General features: G+C 39.8%; 1 protein-coding gene across 4 annotated transcripts in view; it reads left to right on the plus strand.

Moving 5' to 3' along the window:
- The window catches only part of TP63 (tumor protein p63), a gene marked incomplete at both ends in the record, with an annotated part of 224,360 nt that overhangs the window by 63,402 nt on the left and 135,897 nt on the right, over positions 1-25,061 (plus strand). For all 4 annotated transcript variants that reach the window (XM_081088136.1, XM_081088137.1, XM_081088141.1 and 1 more), the window contains 2 exons: positions 23,358-23,486; positions 24,320-24,452. In XM_081088136.1, coding sequence (XP_080944262.1) covers positions 23,358-23,486; positions 24,320-24,452 — 262 coding nt within the window. The remainder of the gene's footprint in view (positions 1-23,357; positions 23,487-24,319; positions 24,453-25,061) is intronic.

The raw sequence follows: 25,061 nt of genomic DNA on the forward strand, positions 1-25,061 counted from the left end.
GAGTCTGCTTTCTTCTAGAGAGTTGCAGTGCCCAATACAGACAAGGAAAACACAGAGCAATTCAAGTTAATGTGCATTTATTGAGCATATACTTGTACAAGTACTATAGTAGGCACAGTGGTGTATATTGAGATACAGTAATACATTAGCCCTATCTCTAGTGACAAGGAATGGAGGCAGACAGACATGTGAGTAACTAACTGTTAAACAAGGTAGAATTCAGAAAGAGCTAGCAATTTGCCATGAGAGATTTATTTTGAATCAGAATGGATAAGAAACATTTCTGGAGAATTATATTTGAGGTCAGATTTAAAGATTAGCTAAGTTGTTGATTAGTAAACAATTGTAAAAAGGTATTTTTGATTTATAGACTGAGCAGAGAGGACATAAAATGCAAGATTTATTTTAGAAATTAAGACTAAGATATGAATTATATTTTATTTTGAGGTGAGATTAAGGAGAGATCGTCACACATCTTCAAAGCCATGGCATTGAGTTTGGACTTCAAACTTGATTGGGAGCCATTGAAGATATCTGAGCTGTGAAGTGATAGCAGCCAAGTCTATGTATGAACTCTGGAATACCAGGGGCTCCTTCATTGCCACATATTATAGTTCTAAGAAAGAGCTATGTTTATCTGAGTATTCATCAGATCACCATATCATAAGGACATAGGTCAGGATTAGAGTTCTTAATTATTTGGCTTAAGAGTCAGATATATACTGAAATGCACAGACCCAGCTCTTAATATGGGTTTGATGGCCACTTCATTTCCACTCCTTCTGTGGGCTCTCACTTGACTTATTCTCTGTAATTCTGGCACTTAACGCACTGCCTGGCAAGTAATAGGTACTCAGTAAATGTTTGCTGAATGAACACACTACAACCTTGTTTCAACAAGTGGGGAAGAGCTTGGCTTTCAGCACTTGAATAAACAATGTACACATGAGCATAGGTTTTGAGCAGGACAGAAGACTAGCCTTTGATAACTTCATTTGGTATTTGAGTAGTTGGATAAATAGCTCATTGCCTGAGGTGAGTCTCCTTCATTTGAAACAAGATTATCTTGCCCAGTCGTCATGGCTCAGTGGTTGAGCATCGACCTATGAATCAGGAGGTCACAATTCCACTCCTGGTCAGGGCACATGACCCAGGTTGCGGGCTCAATCCCCAGTGTGGAGCATGCAGGAGGCAGCCGATCAATGATTCTTTTTCATCATTGATGTTTCTATCTCTTTCTCTCTCCAATCCTCTCTGATATCAATAAAAATATATTTTAAAAAAGAAAACAAGAAACAGGATTATCTTATCCCAAACCGGTAGGGCACAGTCCTAAATGTGTTCCACTCCCAATGGACTAATCAGAGCAAAGTTTCACATATTCCTTATTTATTCCTTCCTTGAATTAAAAAAAAAAAAAAAAAAAAAAAAAAAAAAAAAACTGGAATAAATAACAAAAACATCCTTGGTCAGCGTTGCTCAATAATTAGAGCATTGAACCACATCCCAAATGGTCTTGGGTTCAATTCCCAGTTAAGGGCACATACCTGTTTTGCAGATTCCATCCAGAGCCCCAGTTGGGGCACCTTCAGGAGGCAATAAATCGATGTGTCTCTCTGACATCCATGTCTCTCTCTCTCTCTCTCTCTCTCTCTCTCTCTCTCTCTCTATCTCTCTCTCTCTCTCTCTTTCTTCTCTTTCTCCCCCACTCTCCCTTACTTCCACTCTCTCTAAAAATCAATGGGAAAATATCCTCAGGTGAGGATTAACAAAAACAGTACAATTTTTTTTTCCAAAAAAAAATGCTCTCTTATAAATACCACAGTTGAAAAATTAAATTAAAAATTCACAACTAGAAATAATTTGCTGAGCCAATTAATACATTTCTAGTATATTAGATGTATGTTTCCTGGAAAAATTGTATCCCTTTTCGTAATTGCAGTTGATCATTTCATAACATTTATAATTGCATATTATATGAATAAAAAAGTCAATATAATATATTAAGTACAAATCAATTTCTAAGTCTTTTAAGAGACATTCAAAATCACCAACTAGGAAATATTTGATCCGGTGGAAAGTTTTTGTCGACTATGGAAAGAGTGGTTAAAGCCTGGTCTTCATAATTTTCTAAGTATGTTTTTAATAGTTCCCATTTTTACTTAACACATCTGAAACCTAAATGCAATTGAGTAAACTTGGATGTCTAACTCTACAGTTTATATATACTTTTCATGGATAATAGTACTATATTGTTGTTACCCATAAGCAAACTAAAGATACCATGTAAATTGAATTTTGTGTGTGTGAGTGTGTGATATAGGAGAGCACAAGACCCTCAAACATTAGAATGTGGAAAAGCCTTATTAAATTCCTAAGTGTTCTCCCTTCAAGTTCTAGAGTCATCCCTCTCCTACTATGGCATTTTGAAAGGTGATCATGTTCCCAGTGTTCTCTCCTAACCATGGTGCTCTGCTTGTCCTGAAAGTTTGCAGAGACATATGCAGAGAGATTAGGTCTCAGCTCTGGTCCCTTTTGATAGTACAGATTTATTGCCAATCCTCAGATTTTATCAGAAAAGAATGCAGAGATATCAACATTCAAAGGATAAGTACAGGAAAAAAAAATCCTGCCGTGGCCAACGTTTGATAAGATATGCATTTGTAGTCAAGTGCCTGGAAATCCTGAAAAGTTTCCTTTCCACTTTAGTTCCAGTAATTTCTTCTGGGTCTCAAAGACCTCTCTTTTAAGATTTTCTCTCCCATTGGTGTTTACCATGGACTTTGATAGATTTCCTTACATTGGGGATCATCCCCACATCATTTGAAGGTACTCAACTCTCAAAAGCGAGAGCTCCTGGTCCTGGCTGGGTTGTTTACCTGGTTGGAGGCAACCAGTCAATCTCTCTCTCTCTCTCTCTCTCTCTCTCTCTCTCTCTCTCTCTCTCTCTCTCTCTCTCTCTTTCTCTTTCTCTTTCTCTCCCCAAAATTCAATAAAACCGTATCCACGATTGAGAATTATAAAAACAGAGAGAGAGAATTCTCTGATTTCTTAGGAGGGAATATGAAGGGGTAAAAAACACCAAAGATTTCATTCAGCATGCTTCTCAGAATTAAAGAGTCAATTTTATACACATACACCTGTGCATGCAAACACATTTGTATAAAGGGCATTTTTAAATTTATTTGTTTTAGAGGAAGAAGAGAGAGAGAGAGAGAGAGAGAGAGAGAGAGAGAGAGAGAGAGAGAGAGAGGTCAATTTGTTGTTAAATTTATTTATGCATTCAGTGGTTGATTCTTGTGTGTGCTCTGAGTGGGGATAGAACCCGAAACCTTGCATATCAGGACAACACTAACCTAACCAACTGAACTACAAGAACAGGGCCTAAAAGACATTAAAAAAAAAAGTGCTGTCTGCAAACCCAAACGCAAACCAAAATAGGAAAAATAATTCTGAAAGGAATTTTTGGTGTGTATTCAGCAAACCATTTTATTTTTCTTCTAGGCACAGTTCACTGAATTTTTCAACTTCTCTTTAAGTTTGATGTGACCATGTAGCTTGGTTCTAAGCATTGCACTACAGACAGGATATGCTACTTCCAGACTTCTTAAGATTACCATACATTCTTTCCTCTCCATCTCTTTGTCTCCCCTCCTATCTCCTCCTCTCTTTCCTTATAGCAGTGGTTCTCAACCTTCTGGCCCTTTAAATACAGTTCCTCATGTTGTGACCCAACCGTAAAATTATTTTCATTGCAACTTCATAACTGTAATGTTGCTACTGTTATGAATCATAATGTAAATATCTCATATGCAGGATGGTCTTAGGTGACCCCTGTGAAAGGGTCATTTGACTGCCAAAGGGGTCACGACCCACAGGTTGAAAACCACTGTCTTATAGGCTGGAGAGAGAAGACACAGAGGCAGTTTTTGAGCCCTAGAGGATAACCTGGCCAACAGGAGGAAGAATTCTAGATCTCTGAGTCAGCACTTGTAGAAAAGCTGCTCAGGAGAGCTGCCTGAAAGGAAATATCCTTGTAAGACTTTGTGGGAATAAAAAATAAAGTTTGATTGTAGCATTTTTTTTTTTGAGATTGTGGTATTTGTTTTTCACTGTATAACTTTTACTCTAAAACATGGATTAGGTAAGGTATGATCTGGTCAGCTAGAAGTTTTCAGGAAGGATATTGTGTCTCTCTATGAATGAGCTACTTTCCTTCTTCTAGGGGATTTGCCTTGAGCAACATGAAGACCTAATAGATGTGTACATGTCAGCAACAGTTACTGCAATTTCATACTACCACTGATGGTAAATGACGTTCTACCCTTAATACAGTTAAAGTACTGGGTCTGAGACCAACCCTGTGGTGGTTTTGGGTCTAGCCACCAAGGTACATAAATCTGATGATGAAAATGAGAGCAGCTAGCCATGCGAAGAATTTGGGTACTATACATAAGCCACAATGAATCTTAGTGTGGAATAGTAAAGATTTATCACTGTATAGATTTCTGAGCAGTGATTTGGTTCATTTGTTTTTCTTTTGTTAAAAAAAAATCAACAGACCATGAAATTGTCTGAGAATTGACTCTAAGGCTCCCTAAATACTGAGGCTCCCAGGAACTGAACCATGCTCCTCCCATTGTAACTCTGTGCCTCATCATTCCCAGAGGTCTGAGGATTTAACTCTAGATCACAATTTATAATGGTTACAACCATTTCCTACCTCTTATTGTAGGAAATTAGGTACTATACTAGACACTTTACTTTTACAGAAACATAATGCATTAGATATCTGTTCTCTAAATGAAGAAACTGAGGTTTAGAAGGCTTGCTCAAGTCAAATAGCTATAGTGTGGCAAAACCAGTATTCCAAAATGTATGTTCTTAATTAGTGCTCAATGCTCCTGTTATGGACCTTTTTATTCTTTTATTGTATTAAATACTTCTCTTTTATGACTAATGCTACCTCTCATGAAATATATATTTTATCTTTTCTTTTCTTGAATAAGGTCAAACCCCAAGGGATAGCATATTTGTTCATGAACATTATGTTGTAATGAGGTTACATCATAACATTGTTCTCATATTCTCAGTCACTGGACTTTGGATACATAGTGGAAACAATGTGATAATTTGCACATGTTATTATTCTTACTTAATTTGAATTTTGAAAGATCAGGGAGGTGTTATTCCAAGCATTATTCCAATGTACACTTCCCCTTTAAAGAGGTAGGATTTGCCCAGCTGGTGTGACACAGTGGTTGAGTGTCAATCTATGAACCAGGAGGTCATGGTTTGATTCCCAGTCAGGGCACATGCCTCGGTTGTGGGCTTGATCCCCAGTAGGAGGAGTGCTGAAGGCAGCCAGTCAATGATCCTCTCTCATCACTGATGTTTCTATCTTTCTCTCCCTCTCCCTTCCTCTCTGAAAGAGAGAACGGTTGCCTCCCATATGTGCCACAACCAGGAATTGAACCTGCCACTTTTATAGAAACATAATGCATTAGATATCTGTTCTCTAAATATCAGGACAACACTCTAACCTAACCAACTGAGCTAGGTTTAGAAGGAAACTTAGGTTTAGAAGGCTTGCTCAAGGTCAAATAGCTATAGTGTGGCAAAACCAGGATTCCAAAATGTATGTTCTCAATCAGTGCCCAATGCTCCTGTTATGGACCTTTTTATTCTTTTATTGTATTAAATACCTCTCTTTTATGACTAATGCTCCCTCTCATGAAATATACATTTTATCTTTGGACAATGCTCCAACTAACTGAGCCACACTAGCCAGGACTGTGGAAAAGTCCCATTTGTTCTGTTGTCTCTAAAGGATATTACAGAAGACCCAATGCATAACCTTGAGTAACATGTTTTTCTTTTTTACTCTTCTCTCCTATTTTCACACACATTAAACTCTATTGATCTCTTCTCCACCAAATCCCCTTCCCCCAGCAAATTCAACCAAAAAAGTTTTATTTTTCCTTTTCACCTCTGACTTAAAACAGTTTATTGGGTATATTTGACAAAAATAGGCTTGCTAGTATTTCTTTTTGTTCTTTTATTTCCTTCTTCCTCCATTCTCAGGTTCGAAATTAGAAGAACGAGGGCAAAAAGGAAGAATCTAGGCCACCAGAAAAAGATAAAACCCATGATTTTAATTTTTCATCCTATCAAAATTGCCTTTATTATTTTTATTATCATTATTAGCTTAACTATATTTTAATTATGTTTAAAATACACACATACATTTACACACAGTACCTAGAAAAAATCATAAATGGTCTGAGAGGCCATTTTCTCTCTAACACCTTTAGATATTGCATCTCCTAAGTTAAAGGGCTAGAAGCTGGCAGAGAAGGGCTACCACTGCACTTCTACACAGCCATCAAGTAGCACTTGCTGACATACTCAGCCATCTCACACTATGATAAAGCAAGCAAGCAAAAAAAGAGTCCTAGGGCCATGCTGCAACCACACTATAACCACCTCCTGAGCATCCCTGGACTGCTGGAGTGGTGAGAGCAGAGGGCCTGTCTATAAACACGGTTCAGTTCTCTGAGCTGTGTTCAGAAAGGCAGCCTTCCTTCCGGAAGTGGGAAGCTCAGAAATGCAGGTGTTTGCTATCAGATGGAGTTGTTATAAGAGGGCACTAACAGAGAAGTACTTTGCGGAGATTCAGTGGCCTAAACCGAAGTTTGGGCTGCAATAGATCTTGGTATAGTGAAAAAGTTTGATATAGTCTTTGCAGCCCTGGTATTGGCTTGCAATAGGCAATCTTCACCAGGGGTCGGAAAGAGGTACGCCTAGATGCATTATTTGGTGGCAGCTGAATGCAGAAAGATCTGGGCCTGGTTGTGTAATAGTTGAGGAACAATACATTCAAAGCCTTAAAATAGTAGAATAATAAATTAGGAAGGAAGCTTAGTGATTATCTCATAATCCGATAACCTTTTTTTACACATAGGGGAAAGTGAAGCCTTGAAACAGGGATTCCCCAAAGTCTTCCAGCCAGTTAGTTCAGACAGAAAAAAGAACATGAACCTTACTATCAAGTGCCTTCCCTCTGCATTGCTCTTCGTGATTAGAAATAAGAACTTGGTGCAGGATGCCATGAGAAGTCTTAGGTTATGCTGCTAATGAGTGATAGGAGGATGTAGTCATCCATCTTGCTTTAGAGCAGCGGTTCTCAACCTGTGGGTCGAGACCCCTTTGGCGGTCGAATGACCCTTTCACAGAGGTCGCCTAAGACCATCCTGCATATCAGATATTTACATTATGATTCATAACAGTAGAAACATTACAGTTATGAAGTAGCAACAAAAATAATTTTATGGTTGGGTCACAACATGAGGAACTGTATTTAAAGGGCCAGAAGATTGAGAACCACTGCTTTAGAGGTTTGGCTAGAACTTTGCTTCATAAAGAGGTTTCTCCAAATCACTTGGAAGGTATCTCTTTGTTTCATATGCCCAAACTCCCCTCCCTGAGAGTAAGTAGTAACCAGCTACCCAGGTGATTCTGATTTGCTTATTCTTCCCACTTGAGAATCATAGAGCTAGACAACAATAATTTTAATTATGTCACATGTTAGAATCTCTCACAAAACTTCTACTTTTTGAAATAATACTCCTGCCCACATTCCAGTCTTCAAAATTCTTACTTCATTGGTTTGGGGAAGTGCCTAGGCCTCTGTATTTTAAACATCCCAGGTATTCTAATGTATAGCCAGGTTTGAGAAATAGGAAGCTACAGGAAACCTGGAATGGGACAGTAACAGGCACGGGAAGAGGTAAGAACACTTTGGAGAGATGTTCTTGAGGATGAATTAGGTCAGATGAGTGCCACTGCTCAAGAGCAGTGCAGGAAAGGAGAGGCTAGAAGCTGTGGGCTTTTGGGGAGACTAATGAGGTTAGTCTAATTAAACAAAGACAGCAGGAAATCTGTGAAGACTCAATCTCAGTCTCTAGGCTGAAGTACAGTTGGTTTCCTCAGCAAGAAGAAATGGCAAAGGACAGATAACTCAGAAGGAAGTTTTTTGAACTGGCAGGTAAAGAAAAAATAATAATGGGGCAGTTCTGGAAGAGGGAGTATAGTGTGTCTTATGCCAGCAATTCTAGGGCTTTAGTCCATCGGGTAGCAAGGCCAAAAGTCTGTAAAATGAGTGATAGACTCTTTGGGCCAGAGAGACTTAGAGATCATCATAGTCAGCCCCCTGAGAGGAATGAACTTGAATCCTAAAGAGGGGCAGGGACTTGCCCAAGATTACCTGCAAGCCAGGGCTCTGACCTCTGTTCTTGAATGAGAACACAGGCTCTGAAGCCAGCCTGCTAGGTTTGCTCTCCTCACTTTGTGGAAATTACTTAACACTCTCTGTGTCTAACTTTATCATGGGTTGTGGGGTAGATAAAATGAGTTAATATCCATAAAGTGTTTAAAACAATGCCTACCATGTGCTGTGTATTATATCATATTAAGTGTAATTAATTACACCATACTGTTTTACTCAGGTAATAAAAACAAATATTAGTGAACAAGACTGTGATGATACCTTGCCTATTTGAAGATGCATATTTGGAAAAACTCAGATTTATCAAGGTGTTCTATTTTTGATAAAAACTCTAAAGGTAGTAAAGTTAGGTGAATCCCAACACCATGTGTTTTCAAATGCATTTCTTTAAAGTGACGATTCCTGGGGCTCACTCCAGATCATTTGAAATAGAACCTCTTGGAGGCAGCAACAGGGACTGTCTTTTCCAAATGTGGTCCAGGTGATCCTATTGAACTTTAAAGCATGACAACTCCTATCCCTTGCCAGGGAAGTGGAGTAACCTTCTTTGTTAAGGATGCAAGGTCTTCCCTCTTCATGTGAGATAGGTACTATTCTCTTTTTCACTGTGACAGAACTGGAAATTGAGGCTTACAGAGGCTGAGTAACTTGCCCAAAGGAATTAATCCTATCTAATAAAGAGGGAATATGCTAAGTGAACCTCATGCCACTGCAAAGATGGCAGTGCCCACAGCCAATAACAAGGAAATATGCTAATTGACTGCCATGCCCTCAAAGATGGCAGCGCCCACAGCCAAAAGATAGTGCGCCTAGTTCCCTCAGCCCCGCCGGGGCAGCAGGGCCCGGCTGCTCCACGCACCTGCCTCTAGGGTTCCCCAGTCCCTGAAGCCCCGCAGCCACGAGGGCCGGCCTGAGGCACAGGCAAGCCTCAGATGATGGCTGCCGAGCTGACGCCTGAGGTGCAGGCAAGCTTTGGATGTTGGCTGCTCAGCCACCCAGGGCCACCCAAGGCTCAGATAACCAGGGCCGGCCAAGGTTGTACTGCCAGCAGTGGCAGCAGCAGAGGTGTGATGGGGCATTGCCTTCCCCTAATCACTGGGTCGCCTCCCGCCCCTGAGGGCTCCCAGGCTGTTAGAGGAGGCAGGCCAGGCTGAGGGACACTCCCTCCAGTGCATGAATTTTCATGCACCAGGCCTCTAGTTTTTTAAATAACAAACAAGAAACTCTGAAGCTTAATCCTAAAAACCCCAGAGTCACCATCCATCCAATTGCCATGTGATATTGAGGAAGTAAATTTCCACTAGGCTTCGTTTTCTTATCTGTAAAATGAGATCATATTGGTATGGACATTATAGGAACTTATGAAAATTAGGCATGTGGAGAGTACCTTGTTCACAGAAGCAATGGAATATTAACTTGTTTCTGCTATAGATGTTGGCATTATTATTTCTACTCTATTTTTCACACATTTCCACCATTTGGTGCCAGGAACCATGCTGTGCTAGACTATGAAGCGACAAAGGCCAGAAACTGAAAAAAATGAGGTTCTTATCTTTAAGAACCAACTACTTCAGTAGAAACTATAAATAAGAAACTGTATTATAAGATAAGAAGTGATCCTGGTCAAAACAGAATAAAATTGTCTTAATCTATAATAATAAAAGCATAATATGCTAATTAGGTCATATGTCCTTCCAGATATCCTTCTGAATGACCTTCCAGATGAAGCCAGGGCTGCAAGGGAAGCCTGGGTCCCGGGTGCCAGAGGGAAGCTGGTGCCAGCAGCTGGGGGAAGGAAGGCCTACTCTTGTACCAATTATGTGCATCAGGCCTCTAGGATTTAATAGAAACAAAACTTATCTACCAAAAGACTATAGGAAATATGTCATTTGAGTCATATATATATATGACTCAAATGACATATAGTGTATATATATATATATATATATATATATATATATATATATATATATATACTAGAGACCCGGTGCACAAAAATTTGTGCACTGGCGGGGGGCGGGGCGGTGTCCCTGAGACCCACTTGTGCCCTCTCACAGTCTGGGACCCCTCGGGAGATAACGACCTGCTGGCTTAGGCCCACTCCCGGGTGGCAGAGGGCAAGCCCAATCCCTAGGTGCCTGCCCTGCAGGCCCTGGTCGGGCTCAGAGCAGGGTGGATTGGGGAGTTGGGGCGCCGCTCCCTGTCATGCACAGAGCAGGGCGAATTGGGAGGTTGTGATGCCACCCTCAGTCACGCTCAGGGTAGGGCCGATTGGGGGGTTGGGGCACCGCCCCCTGTCACACTCAAGGCAGGGTCGATGGGGAGGTTGTGGCACCACCCCCTGTCATGCACAGAGCAGGGTGGATCAGGGGGTTGTGGTGCCACCCCTGTCACATACAGAGCTGGCAGATCAGGGGGTTGGGGCGCTGCCCCCTCTCACTCACAGAGCAGGGCCCATCGGGGCATTGGGGCTCCGCACCCTGTCATACACAGAGCAGGGCCAATCAGGGGGTTGGGGAGCTCCCCCCTGTCATGCACAGAGCAGAGCTGATCAGGAGGTTGTGATGCCACCCTCAGTCATACTCAGGGTAGGGCCAATTGGGGGGTTGGGGCGCTGACCCCTGTCACACTCAAGGCATGGTTGATGGGGAGGTTGGGGCACCACCCCGTCACCCACAGAGCAGGGCTGATCAGGGTGTTGGGGCACTCCCCGCTGACACACTCAGGGCAGGGCCGATGGGGCGGCTGTGGCTCCACCCTGTCACACACAGAGCAGGGCCCATGGGGGGTTGGGGGGCCGCACCATGTCACACACAGAGCAGGGCCGATCAGGGGGTTGGGACACTGCACCCTGTCACACACAGAGCCTCAGGGTGATCAGGGGGTTGAGGAGCTCCCCCCCATCAGGCACAGAGCAGGGCTGATCAGGGGGTTGGGGCACCTTCCCCTGTCATGAACAGAGCAGGGCGGATAGGGAGGTTGTGGCCCCGCCCCCTGTCACACACAGAGCCTCAGGGCGATCAGGGGGTTTGGGTGCTGCCCTCTGTCACGCTGCTCCAGGGGCCAGAAGGCGTCGCGGCTCTGCTGATCCAGGTGCTGGGAGGCATATTACCCTTTTACTATATAGGATAGAGGCCTGGTGCATGGGTGGGGGCTGGCTGGTTTGCCCTGAAGGGTGTCCTGAATCAGTGTGGGGGTCCCCACTGGGGTGCCTGGCCAGTCCGGGTGAGGGGCTGAGGACCGTTTTCAGGCTGGCGGGTGACTGAAGCTCCCAACCACTCCATTTTTCCTTTTTTTTTTTTTTTTATTCTTGGGTTTATGGCTGTCACTGGAGCTGAGAGCCGGCTTTAGCTGTGAGACCTCGCTGCTAAAAGCAGGTTTCTGGCTTTGTTTACTTTCTGTATTTGTAACTTTGTTGCGACTCCAGCTCTGAGATCCCGGCTGACTGAAAACAGGTTTCTGGGGTTTTGTTTAGCTTCTCTATTTGTAATGTTTCTTAGCAGCTCAGAGCCCAGCAGCGGCAGGGAGGGAACATTGGAGTCCTCCATCACTGAAGCAAGCAAGCCTCCTGTTCATGTCAGTAGCCTGGCTGCTGGCCACCATCTTGGCTGGAAGTTAATTTGCATATTGCCCTGATTAGCCAGTGGGAAGGGTAGTGGATGTACAGCTAATTACCATGTTTCTCTTTTATTAGATAGGATATAATCTTTAAATAGCATTATATGTTTGTTTTTATTGGAATGTAGATACTTCTGAAAATAGGCATACTTTGCTGTCTTTTTTAAGCCAGGAATATTGTGTGCTATGTAAACTTCTCATAATAACTCAGGATCGCCACTGGGAACCTCTTTATTTATTGGTTTGTATCATTGCATCCTAGTCCTCAGGAATTTCTGTTTCTTTGTTTCTGTGTTTGGTTTTTAAAAATTTTCTCTTTCATGGTTGCAAAGTATCCACTTTCCTCTTCACAAATTCATTGTGATCTATCTGGAAATGTAAATATTTGGGATCAATACAACCTGTATATTCTTCGTGATCTAAGGCCATTTATTCCTTCAGTCAACAAGTTTATGAATACCCCATTAATAGGTCAAGAATTTTGTTATTTATAGGGATTTGAAGATATGTTCATATAAATTTTGTCTTTAAGTGGCTAAAGGTGGAATTTTCTTAATCATCCATAGCTATAATTTCCTCACATCTCTTAAGTATAACTGACATTAACGTGCTAGGAATAACTAACATTGAAGTGCTAGGAATTATTTTGGAGGGTAGGAGAGGGATACAGTTAAATACACATAGGAGGATTTCAGCCAACGAAATCTCACATGCTCTTATTCTTTCTTTCTTTCTTTCTTTCTTTCTTTCTTTCTTTCTTTCTTTCTTAATATATTTGTATTGATTTCAGAGAGGAAGGGAGAGGGAGATAGAAACATCAATGATGAGAGAAATTCATTGATCAGCTGCCTCCTGTATGCCCCCTTCTGGGGATCCAGCCTGAAACACTGGGCATGTGCCCTGATCTGGAATTGCACCTTGATCTCCTGGTTCATAAGTCAGCACTCAACCACTGAGCCACACCAGCTGAGCCATGCTCTCATTCTTTATTCACAAGCATTATGGAGTAAGTCCAGGTGGTACTCTAGGTCTTAAAAATGCAGCAATGAACAAGGCAGTCTGCTCACATTGAGTTTACATTCTGATGGCAGAAACTGCTAATAGATAAGTAAACATACAATACATTTTCAGGTAAGTGATCTAATCCTATATAATAAAAACCTAATATGCTAAGTGCCTGGTTGTCTGTTCAACCAATAAAAGCATAATATGCTAATGATATGCTAAGGCCGCTCAACCGCTCGCTATGACGTGCACTGACCACCAGGGGGCAGACGCTCCCACCAGTAGGTTAGCTTGCTGCTGGGGTCCTGATTGGGACTGAGCAAGACAGGCTGGACATGCCCTGGAGCCCTCCCATGGTCCCTCCTTGGCTGGCCAACCTCCCGTGTCTCTCCTAGGCCCCGATCGTGCACTGGTGGGGTCCCTTGGCCTGGCCTGCACCCTCTCACAATCTGGGACCCCTCCAGGGATGTTGGAGACCTGGTTTCGGCTCGATCCCACGGGTTAGGCAGAGGAACCCCATTGGTGTACAAATTTGTGCACCGGGCCTCTAGTAAATATATAGAAGAAATACATAGAAGATGAATTGGAGGTGGAAAGGTCTCTTTTTTTCCCTGGTACTATTCACAATGATGTCTACAAATGTGTTGCCTAATAAATATTATTATGCTCTATTGATTAAATATAAGACATCATTGCTAGGTACTATCCTTTAACATGTGTCAGATCTCACTCTGAAAAAAAATAACTCTAAAAGTTGCGATTTCTTATTATATGTACTATATTTCCTCCCTTTAGTCAATTTCTGTTTAATCTACTAAGGCAGTAATTGGTTAGAATAAAGGGTGGGGCACAAAATATAAGACGGAAGATTTGATATGTAGGAGAGAAAAAGGTCACTCCCTCAGAATTAACAACTGATGAGTTGATACTAGATGTACAGAACCTTGATGAGAGAAATTTGGATTTGATTTGCACAGTAAAGGATTATGGAAGAAGTAAGCTGTGGGCAATGAGATCTTAAGACAGGTGGTAGTGGGAAGAGAAAAGGCAACTGAAAATGAAAGGCAAGTCAACTAATATGCTACAATGGAAGAGAAATGGATGTTGAAAGATACCAAAGATATTTTCTTAACAATTCAGTTTATCAGTTCAATAAAATTATACAAAAAATTATTTGGTTATGAAACTTTGTTGTCCAAATTATGGCAATTGAAAATGATAAGGCATAAGTTATCCCCTAAGTGTATTGTACCATTTTTAAGTTTTGTTTGCCAAGAAGCTGGCATATGGGTTAGACTTTGGGGTGAACAAACTTGTCATTTTCATCATGAAGTTGAAAAGAAAAGTATTCCATCTAAGAAAAGAAAGTTGTTAATGGGCCTGATTTGGATTATATGAGTGTCTTTCTGGAGGGAGGTTTATCTCAAGCATATGAATAAATGTTCTCCTCTAGGACTCTTGGGCACTGTTGGGTGCAATAAGGAGGCAATTTACTAAAAGGCATCAAGGTGCTCTTTGGCATCCTTAAGACTAAGCATGCTAGTTAATAATGATAATGGTTATAATAATTGCAGAGAAAACTGAAAGTGTGGAAATGTTTCTGAACTAAAAATATAGAAGGATTTATGGTTTAGACTGCTCCTTAGGCCAACAAGAAGACTTGTTCTGGGAAGATTCAGAGAGGTTGCTCATACAGGCTTAAGCAGTAATGTGATGGGTTGATAGATTGGAGGGAGGGAAGGAAGGGAGGGAGGAAGGGAGGGAGGGAGGGAGGAAGGGAGGGAGGCAGGGAGGGAGGGAGGAAGGGAGGGAGGGAGGAAGGGAGGGAGGGAGGGAGGAAGGGAGAGAGGGAGGAAAAGAAAGGAAGGAAGGGAGGAAAGGAAGAAAGGAGAAAGGAAGGAAAGAAGGATTGGTGAACAGACAGAATAAGGAGAAGCCATGTTAAGAGTTTTTGAACCACTTTTATCTGAGAATTGAGAACATTCCCAAAGTGTTTGATTGCTCTAATCTCTTTGGAGAGTAATAGTGATTTCAGCTGTTTTGTCTAAAACTACATTTGAAAGTCAGCTACTTATGGCAACATCGAGAACTTACAGGCAGCTCAGATATTCTGTAATATCATTACTAGCTTTCTCATACTATTTTTCCCTGCTTATATTGAGAGGAAAGGATAACTATTGCAATAATTAGTGAGATATTTTGTCTTTTTACAGAAAAAAGAATGTATTCCAATTGTGAGAACTTCATATTGCTCAACTTTTATGATGCATGAAAATTAGCAGTCATATGTATAATAAAGTATAAGTTTTGAAGTCATACAGTCTTAACTTTAAATCACAGCTCTATCATTTACTGGCTGAGTGACACTGAACAACTTTCTTATTCTCTCTGACCCTAAAAATTGTCATATGTAACCTGGAAAAGCAGGCCCTGTGGAGTGAAATCATGTCACAGTCAATGGCAGTACTTTCCTGCCACTCACCAGGCAAATTGAGCACACACGAAAATGAATGACCTATGCTGGCTTTCTTGACCTTAAGGAAGTCACAGTCCATTGAGAAATTAAGAGTTGGAATGCAAAGCGTTATGACTAAAGGTAAAAATCAGACAAATATTGAAGGCGTTTTGTGGCTAGGACTAAATTTGAAAAAATTTCAGAAAAGCAACATGTTTCATTCATCACTAAATTCCCCAGATATTCTTTCACATAATAAATACTAATATATTGTTGAATCCTTTGCACATAAACCTTACATTGAAAAAAATTTACAGACAGAAGATTAATATATTTTAATCCGAGCAATTTTACTCTATTTTTTAAATGGCTTTCAAAAACAGATAATAGAAAAATAACTAGGAAGTGATCAGTTTTAAGTATTTATTTTCTCTTTTGAATATAATTTAAGTTTAATATTTTATAATAACAAATTATAATAATGATTATGTTTAACTAATGGATTGGAAAATTCCAGAAAATTTTAGTCTGCTTTCATTATCCAGTACTCAGCACAACAATGGATCTAGGGTACGTTTTTCAGGTCTGGGTCTCTTTTTCCTATGAAATAAGGAAATAAGACTAGACAGTCTCTAAAGGCACAGCTAACTTTGACATTCTATAGGGTCTTCAAAGCTTTAAACTCATGTGTGAGCCTTTCTTCCCAACTGTGAGTGTGGTTGCTGAGGGGCCCCACCAGGTCTTCTCTCATGGAGATCCCTGGTGACCTATTCTGTCTCTAGCAGAACAACCGACACTGTCAAGGGGGTCTTTGAGTAATTAAATCGAAGAGCAGCCAATGAGCTTCTGGTCTACATCACTACTAACTGCTGTTTTATTTTATTAAGTGCATTAGGGAGTTTTGTATAGAATTAAGTATATTTCTAGTTTTATAACTTTGAGTTTGGATATTCTAAAGGGAAGTAAGGAGACTTTAAATATCCAGAAAATAATAAGTATAAAAACTGATAAATGAGACCACAACTTGGGTAGTTCTTAATGAAAATTAGTGTCTGATGCATAAATCTATTCATATTGGACTATCAATAAAGACCTATCTTTTATACAGTATAGCTAGAGTGAACCAGTTGTTTTTATATTTCAGCATTTTCATCTTTTAAATAAGAAAAACTAAGTCGAATGATCTCTGAGATATATTAGTTCTAAAATCCAACTATAAAACTAAGGTTTTTCGAACTCTGAAATTTTAGAGATTTGGGGATTTTTTAGGAGTGCTGAAAGAAATGACTTGTAAGACAAACCTGAGTGATGACTTTTAGGGCAGAGCAGGAAAAGGAAGGGGAATGCAAACTATTAACAGATAACCCTTTCTGCTTTCAGGTCATTTCTACAAAGAATAGTTTTTTGTGTTGTGTGTGTGTGTGTGTGTGTGTGTGTGTGTGTGTGTGTGTGTGTGTGTTTTCTTTTCTGAGTTAATACAAATAATGTTGGATAGTTATTCTGGGAAAAACAAGCAGAAAAATTTGACTTCAGGCTTTCTATTATATTGAGTATGACTGGTTTGACAAAACCATTTGAACAGAGTGATTGTACTCTGAGTAAATTGATACTGAGATTCACCCAAAGGCAGATCCTGGGAAGGTCGGTAGGATTTATCTTGTTCTTCCTGCCCTGTGGCACAGTTTTCCTCCCTTTCTTCCAAAGATGTTTTACATATTTATTCAGAAAACAGGAATAGAAGCTGAGTTTGCAAAGGAGGGACTTTGAAGATCCCCTAACCCAGACCATTGATTTTTTTTTTCTTTTTAACGAAACCCTTTCTCAAATGAAATCTAGCTCAGAACCCTAAGACAAGCAAAAGCCAAACTTCATGGTATTGAGAAGGAAGGTGTCTGGAGTCCTATCAATATTGCCTTTTGTTTACATCTGGTTAAAAAAAAAAAAGCAACAGGACCCTTAGGGTTTCATGAAACACAATATGAAAACCATGGATCTGTACCAAACCCCACTTCCACATTTCATAATAAAACCCCCCTTGAAATTGAATCCCTGAGAGGGGAAGTTCTAGATGATCTAGAAAAAAGTGAGAGATAATGGGGATATTGTTTTAGTCCAGGAACATAGATTAGAAAGAATGATCTGAACTTGAGAGAAATGAAGGCTAATTCAAGTTTAATGTAATTCCTTTATCTTTGTGACATGTTTACATCTTTTAATGGACCTTTCAGATATGCTATTTAATTAGTTCAATAGTATTTTCTGGATACAAATTATGTAGTACTTGACACAAATAGGACCAATGTATTGACTACCAGTTACATTATTTCAAGTAAACCTATCAACCACCCCACAAAGGAGGAAGCATAGTTGAAAAAGACTATGGTGGCCCAGTCTGTGTAGCTCAGTGGTTGAGCATTGACTCATGAGCCAAGAAGTTCAATTCCCTATCAAGGCACATGCCTAGGTTGTGGGTGTGATCCCCAGTAGGGTGCATGCAGGAGGCAGCCAAATAATGATGTTTCTTGTCTATGTTTCCTTCTATATATCCCTTTTCCTTTGTCTCTCTCTAAAATAGATAAAAACATTTTTAAAAAATAAAAAAGACTAATGTACAAAAAGAATAAGTAATTGGACCATGGCCTCACAGTAGAGCTAGAATTTGAACCCAAGTCTGTCTCACTCCAAAACCAATGTTCCTTCTACTCTAACTTGAAGGAACTATCAAACTGCAAGAAATGTAAATATGTGAGCTTTGCCCTGAAGTTAGTTAAAATCCTCTACAGTAGATCAGTTGTTATACAACCAAAATAGGATATACTAGAATTGATTAAATGTAACTAAAGATGCAGAGAGTTTAAAGAAAAAAAGATCATATTTCAAATAAGAGACCAAGATATACTTTGTGGGGAGGAGAGTTCTGAGGACTACGTAGGCTTTTGAGAGTTTACAGAGCAGAGGTCATAGTCAAGCAGCTAAAGTTCCTGGAGTTGGCAGTAGGCTTGTCCAAAGTTTTCCAGCTAGTTAGTGGTGTCATCCAAAATACAGGGAAGCTTTTTTTAGGAGTCAGAGAGAAACTAGAGAGAAAATGTAGAACAAATGAATGCCAGAGTAAGCACAGAGAGAAACCAGAGCTTCCATGTGGAAATAGTAGAAGAAATAGAAATAGTTGATGGCTGTACAGTCAATGATAATTTTTGTCTTTGCATTAGAGTTTGTGTCTTTTTCCACTAACCTTCAGTTTTTGAATCAGTCGCATAGTTTGTTATTTAAATCCAGGTTACATTAACCATCAATTTATTTAGAAACTATGAATGCATACATTTCTGCCAACTTAAAACCTTGTGCTTTTTTGGTATTGATTCTCAAGTTATGCGTATCATCATTGGTGATAATCTACTTTGTGTTGTGTGTTTACATTCTAGTGCTCACCTGGTTGTCAGACTACCAATCATAGTGTTTAGGTCTTTGGGTGTGCTTATAGGTTCCATTTACATTACAATTCATAGAGAGTTTATTTGCACCTAGGGGTTGGCTAATTCATGTCTTCACCTCCATATTTGTAAACACATTTATATCCACCCTTAATGTTGTCTTCTTTATTTCATCCGAGAATGAAGGGCTTATGGCTTAAGTTCAAGGCTATTATCTCAACCTATTCTCTTAACCCTTTCCTGCCTGCTCCTTCCAGAACCATCTTCCGGGACATTCCATTCCTTTCCAATATCTTAAATTTCTCTCTCTCTACTAGCTTCTTTCTTTCTGCTTTACCTTTTTAAGTATAATTCAAGTTCTTTTCATTCAAATATATCAAAAGAACATTTTGTTTTCACCCCTATTTACTCCCCAAATCACTAAAATTTATTTTGTGGTTTCATTCATCTATGGTGTTAGTGTCAAGGGTTCTAATCACCTACAGGGATCAAACCTAGTAGATGTTTTTGGGGGTCTGATCTTCTCTCTCTGCCACATTCAATAGTGTTGATCCTTCTTAAAATTGCTTTTCCATTGGCTTCTAAGATCCATGAACTTCTCAGGGTCTTTTCATAAACTTGGTTCTTAGATTTCTAGATAGGGGCCCTCCTCTCCTCACTGTCCCTGTTGTGCATAGGTCATTGTATCCACTCTCATAGCTTCATTTTACCTTATAATAAGGATTTCTACTTCTAAACTTATGATCCACTCATCTTCCTAGAATTTAGGCTTATTCAGCTATCTGCTTAACTTTTTATATATTCTGTATGTACCTCAAATACAGTATGCTAAGGTAAAACTCATCATCTCTCCTTTTCTCTTTAAACCAGATCTTCCCACTGCATTTACTAATTTAGTTAGTGGAGTCATCAGCCACTCAGTCCAAGAAAACTGGAAACTTGAAGTCATCATTAACTCATCCTTTTCCCTGCATTAGTAACATAAAAAATATTTCATTTAGCCTTTTCACTAATAATTGAATTTGCACCCATCTTCTGCATCCCTACTTTTGCTGTCATCCTACTGTCTTACCTGGACAGGTATATCAACTTCCTATAACCATTCTGCCTATAAACAGCTTCACTCTAAATTCTTTCACACAACTTTCAGATGTATCAATATAAAACATAATCTAACTATATCAATCTCATACTTCAAATCATTTAATACTGTAGAGGTGGATACAGTAACCTACATATGTGATAAAAAAATTTATAAAACTAAATGCACTCAAAAGTACACACTCATTTGTGTGTATATAGTTCTATAATATAAAATTAGAATTTCTGAATAAGATCCATGTAAATGGATCAATGTAAATATCCTGGCTTTTTGATATTACATGATAGTTTTACAAGATGTTACCATTGTGGGGAACTATATAAAGGGTACTCGGACTCACTGTATTATTTATTATAACTACATATAAATCTATAGTAATTGCAAAATTAAAATATTATTTAAAAATACCTTGCAGCCTTCGTCAGTTTGGCTAAGTGGATAGAGGGTTGGCCTGCAAACTGAAGGGTCGCCGGTTTGATTCTGGTGAAGGGCATTTACCTTGGTTGCTGGCTTAATCACCAGCCCCAGTAGGGGTGCATTCGGGAGGCAACAAATTGATGTGTCTCTCTCACATCGATTTTTCTGTCTCCCCCCCTCCCTTCCACTCTCTCTAAAAATCAATGGAAAAATGTCCTCAGGTGAGGATTAACAACAACAACAAAACAGACCTTGCAAAAGTACTCTTCAATACTCACTAGAAGTATTGAAGTATTTAAGTTTTTATTTTATTTTTATTTTTTTAAATATATATTTTATTGATTTTTTTACAGAGAGGAAGGCAGAGGGATAGAGAGATAGAAACAACAATGAGAAAAACATTGATCAGCTGCCTCCTGCACACCTCCTACTGGGTATGTGCCCACAACTAAGGTACATGCCCTTGACCAGAATCGAACCTGGGACCTTTCAGTCCACAGGCCAATGCTCTATCCACTGAGCCAAACCGGTGTTAGGGCTTAAGCTTTTATTTTAACACCAGAGGCCCAGTGCATGAAATTCATGCATGAGGGGGAGGGTCCCCTCAGCCCAGCCTGCACTCTCTCCAATCCAGGACCCCTTGGGGGATGTCCAATCCCTAGGATCGGGCCTAAACCAGCAGTTGGACATCCCTCTCACAAACCGGGACTGCTTGCTCCTAAACACTCACGGGCTTGCCTGCCTGATTGCCCCTAATGGCCTCTGCCTGCCTTCCTGATCGCTCGTAACTGCCCCCCCCCACCTGATCACCCCTAACGGCCTCTGCCTGCCAGCCTGATCACCTGTAACTGCCCCCCCCCTTGCCAGCCTGGTCACCCCCACTGCCCCCCTGCCAGCCTGGTCACCCCTCACTGCCTCCCGCCACCGGCCTGGTCACACTTCCCTGCCCCCCCACAGGCCTAGTCACCCCCAACTCCACCCCCCCTCCAGCCTGCCTGGTCGCCCCTCACTGCCCCCGCTGCTGTCCTGGTCACCCCAAGCAGCTTGCTGTTTGGTCATTGTGTGACAGTGTCCTGGATAATTTGCATATTTCTCTATTATTAGTATAAATATCATACAAGTTTCTACTCCCTTCTTCTACTTTTTCTCCCAGCATTCTCTCACTCAATTTTTTTTTCACTGTACTAACATTGAGTTACATGTAATCATCTTACATACATCAGGTTATTTTCATTTTAGTATTTTGTTTATGCTTTTGCCATAGACTGCTCACTCATACCTTAATCCTTACGTGGCCTGGCTAATTTCTCTTCATCATTTAAGGCTCTTTCGTTGACCACTCAGGTGACAATATATATTTCTTCTTTGTGGTTTTATAGTGTTTTACACGCTTTTACTACATTTATTAGAAGTTTGTTTTCCTGTCTTACCTTCTACACCATGACCTTCTAGAGCAGTGGTTCTCAACCTTCCTAATGCCGTGACCCTTTAATACAGTTCCTCATGTTGTGGTGACCCCCAATTTCATTGTTATAAATTGAACATAATTAAAGCATAGTGATTAATCACAAAACAATATGTAATTATATATGTGTTTTCTGATGGTCTTAGCCAATCCCTGTGAAAGGGTCGTTCGACCCCCCAAAGGGGTTGCGACCCACAGGTTGAGAACTGCTGTTCTAGAGGGTAAGAGCATCTTATGCACTTTTATTTCCAGTGACCATTACATTTCCTAGCAAATAAAGATGCTCTCTGTATATGTGTGACCTGAGTAAATGAAAGTGCTTCTCCATATAGCTTTGAAATCACCAACAATAAATTCAGTGCTGTTATTTTCTATTATGTAACTATGCCAGAGCATCCATTTACAATTTTGAAATTATTGACTATTCTAGTATACTATTTAATTCTTTGTAACAATAAAAGTAATGATTAGCAACTTAGCTAATTCCATCCTGGGATATAATTAGTCTACTGAAAATGACAATGAACTACATACTAAGATGATCTGCACAGATAACTTTCAGATTTGGAAAAAGCATCACCTGAGAAATCTTGTGTTTTCCTTCACATATATAGAGATCAAGGTTTTTTGTTGTTTTTTTTTAATGTAAAGGCAAACTTGAGGATCCAGCAACCAAATAAAACAAACAGAAATAGGATTCATTTATAACATATTCAGATGTTTGCTTATTCTTTAGACTAACTAGAATTCCACAGTCCAATTACAAACCACCCACCCACACACACACACATCGAAGTAGGTAAGTAGTGATTAAGAAAAAAATCTAGGTCCAGAAACTTGAGTTTATTGTCCTTGGGCATGATGCTAAGATGGTAGTTATGAGAGGGGTGATTATGCTGAGGGTGAAATTTAAGTTTCTGAACTTGCTTCTGTTTTCTGATTCTACTTTTTACTTGCTGGAGGCTGAATGAGCAGATAATCAGTTAAGATGTTTATAAAATGGGTTTAATAATAGGTCAGTCTTGCTGTCAAACTTAATGAGGGAATGTTTATTTTCTTTTTGAAATATGCAGAACATAGATGTTGGATAGGAAAAGTGGAAGGTGTAAACATTTTCAGTTAAAAAGAAGAGCTTTGCCAGGCCGGTGTGGCTTAGTGGTTGAGCATCGACCTATGAACAAGGAGGTCATGGTTTGATTCCTGGTCAGGGTACATGCCCGGGTTGCAAACTCAATCTACAGTGTGAGGTGTGCAAGAGGCAGCTGATCAATGATTCTCTGTTATCATTGATGTTTCTGTCTCTTTCTCTCCTTCTCCCTTCCTCTCTGAAATAAAAAATATATTTTTTTTAAAAAAGAAGAGTTTTAATAGAAGACATTATTGTCCAACTTTATTGCAAAATGAGACCTGTGACACTACCTGAAGAAACACAATTGTGAAACTTGTAAAACTTATAAACCTGCATGATTTTAAAGATTCACTTGACTTTTCTTCTTAATCAAGTATGATTTAATTTAAATATTTTGTATTCATAAAGACAGAAACTATAATCCTGGTTTCATTTTTGTACTTTTAAGGTTCGTAGAAACCCCTGCTCATTTCTCTTGGAAAGAAAGTTATTATCGATCCACTATGTCCCAGAGTACACAGACAAGTGAATTCCTCAGTCCAGAGGTGTTCCAGCATATCTGGGATTTTCTGGAACAGTAAGTATGAAATCAACAGCATATATATATATATATATATATATATATATATATATATATATAAAATCCTTGAACTAGTATAAATAAGTATGAATGAACAAAATATTGCATTCATAGGACATATTTTTAGAACCAAAAAAAATCTGTTAATATTGTTGGAAAAATTTATTTCTCCAGTAGTATCTCTGTGTTCAAAATGCAATGGAGATTCATTCATTTTTCAATACTGGAAGATCATTATTATTCTAATGTGGTGTAGTTTTGGAAGATCAGAAGGGATCTCCTGCTCCTAATACCTTTCCAAATAATTCCCTGATATTCAAAGTCTGTTTGTCTTAAAGATTCTTATTTCTCTTATAATGCAAATACCCCCCTGAGAAAGTAAAACACTAAATTTTGTTGGTCAACTATGCCTTGCTAGGAGAAGGGTTATTATATCCTTTCTGAAGATCTGGATTTGGTAAATGAATAAATTAAAGGGAAGTTGAAAGGCCAGAGCACTGGGGACGATATGGAATAGAGTAATACAATATTCTATCTCTGATATGTTTGTTCTTCCCTGTGTTTCACCCAACAATTCTTTGATGGGGACAGGGTTTATAATTCCTGTTTTACAAACAGGGCTTAGATCTGAACTGCTTGTGTTTATATATCTGGTAAGTGATTAAGCCAGGATTCAAACCTAGGGTTTCTGATTCCAACCACTGAGCTTTCCAGTTTTGAGGCAGAGAGATCTCATGGTTACCAATTGGGTGAGTGTGCTTTAGCTCCTTCCCATTCCTAACACACGTTGTTTATTTGTTTTTTGTTTTTGTTTTTGTTTTTTATGATAGGCCCATATGTTCGGTTCAGCCCATTGACTTGAACTTTGTAGATGAACCATCAGAAAATGGAGCAACAAACAAGATTGAGATTAGCATGGACTGTATCCGCATGCAGGACTCGGACCTGAGTGACCCCATGTGGGTGAGTGGCATGGGCCTCTCCTTCAGTATGTGAGCCATGCTATCCACACCTCTGTTACACCTGAGTTTTCCATGGCATGTGAAAAGGCAGATGGCTCTGAATGGGCAAGGCCATTGGAAAGTGAGTCCATGTGACAGGAGAGAAATGTATGAGCTGGTGGATTCTGGGTCTGCCTTAACTTTCCATAATGCATATGTTTACACTGATGTGGGGGTAGGGGGCTTGAAAATATCTTTTTTACATCCTTTGTCTGAGTTGCTCTTCATGTCTATTTGATTTACTATAGAGAGGTGGTACTTGCCCAAGGTTTTGTTGTTGGAGACAGAACCAGAATCTAGATCTGAATTCTATTCCGAGCACTTTCTACTGTGGCAGACTGCCTCTCTCATGGAACTATCTTCTTTAATGGAGGATAAAGTAAATTCTTTCAGAATACACATTTAGTTACCTAATTATAGAATAGGACAAGAGAAAATAACAATACAAATAACAGGCTTCCTTTTGGCTTTACCGCTGAGTCACTTATGACCTTAGGCCTCAGTTTCTCATCTATAAAATGGTGAGACCTTACATGCCACATACCTCCCAGACAGCTAAGGGCCATAATGG

This window comes from Myotis nattereri, assembly GCF_964212035.1.
Source record: "Myotis nattereri genome assembly, chromosome: 3".
Classification (NCBI taxonomy): domain Eukaryota; kingdom Metazoa; phylum Chordata; class Mammalia; order Chiroptera; family Vespertilionidae; genus Myotis; species Myotis nattereri.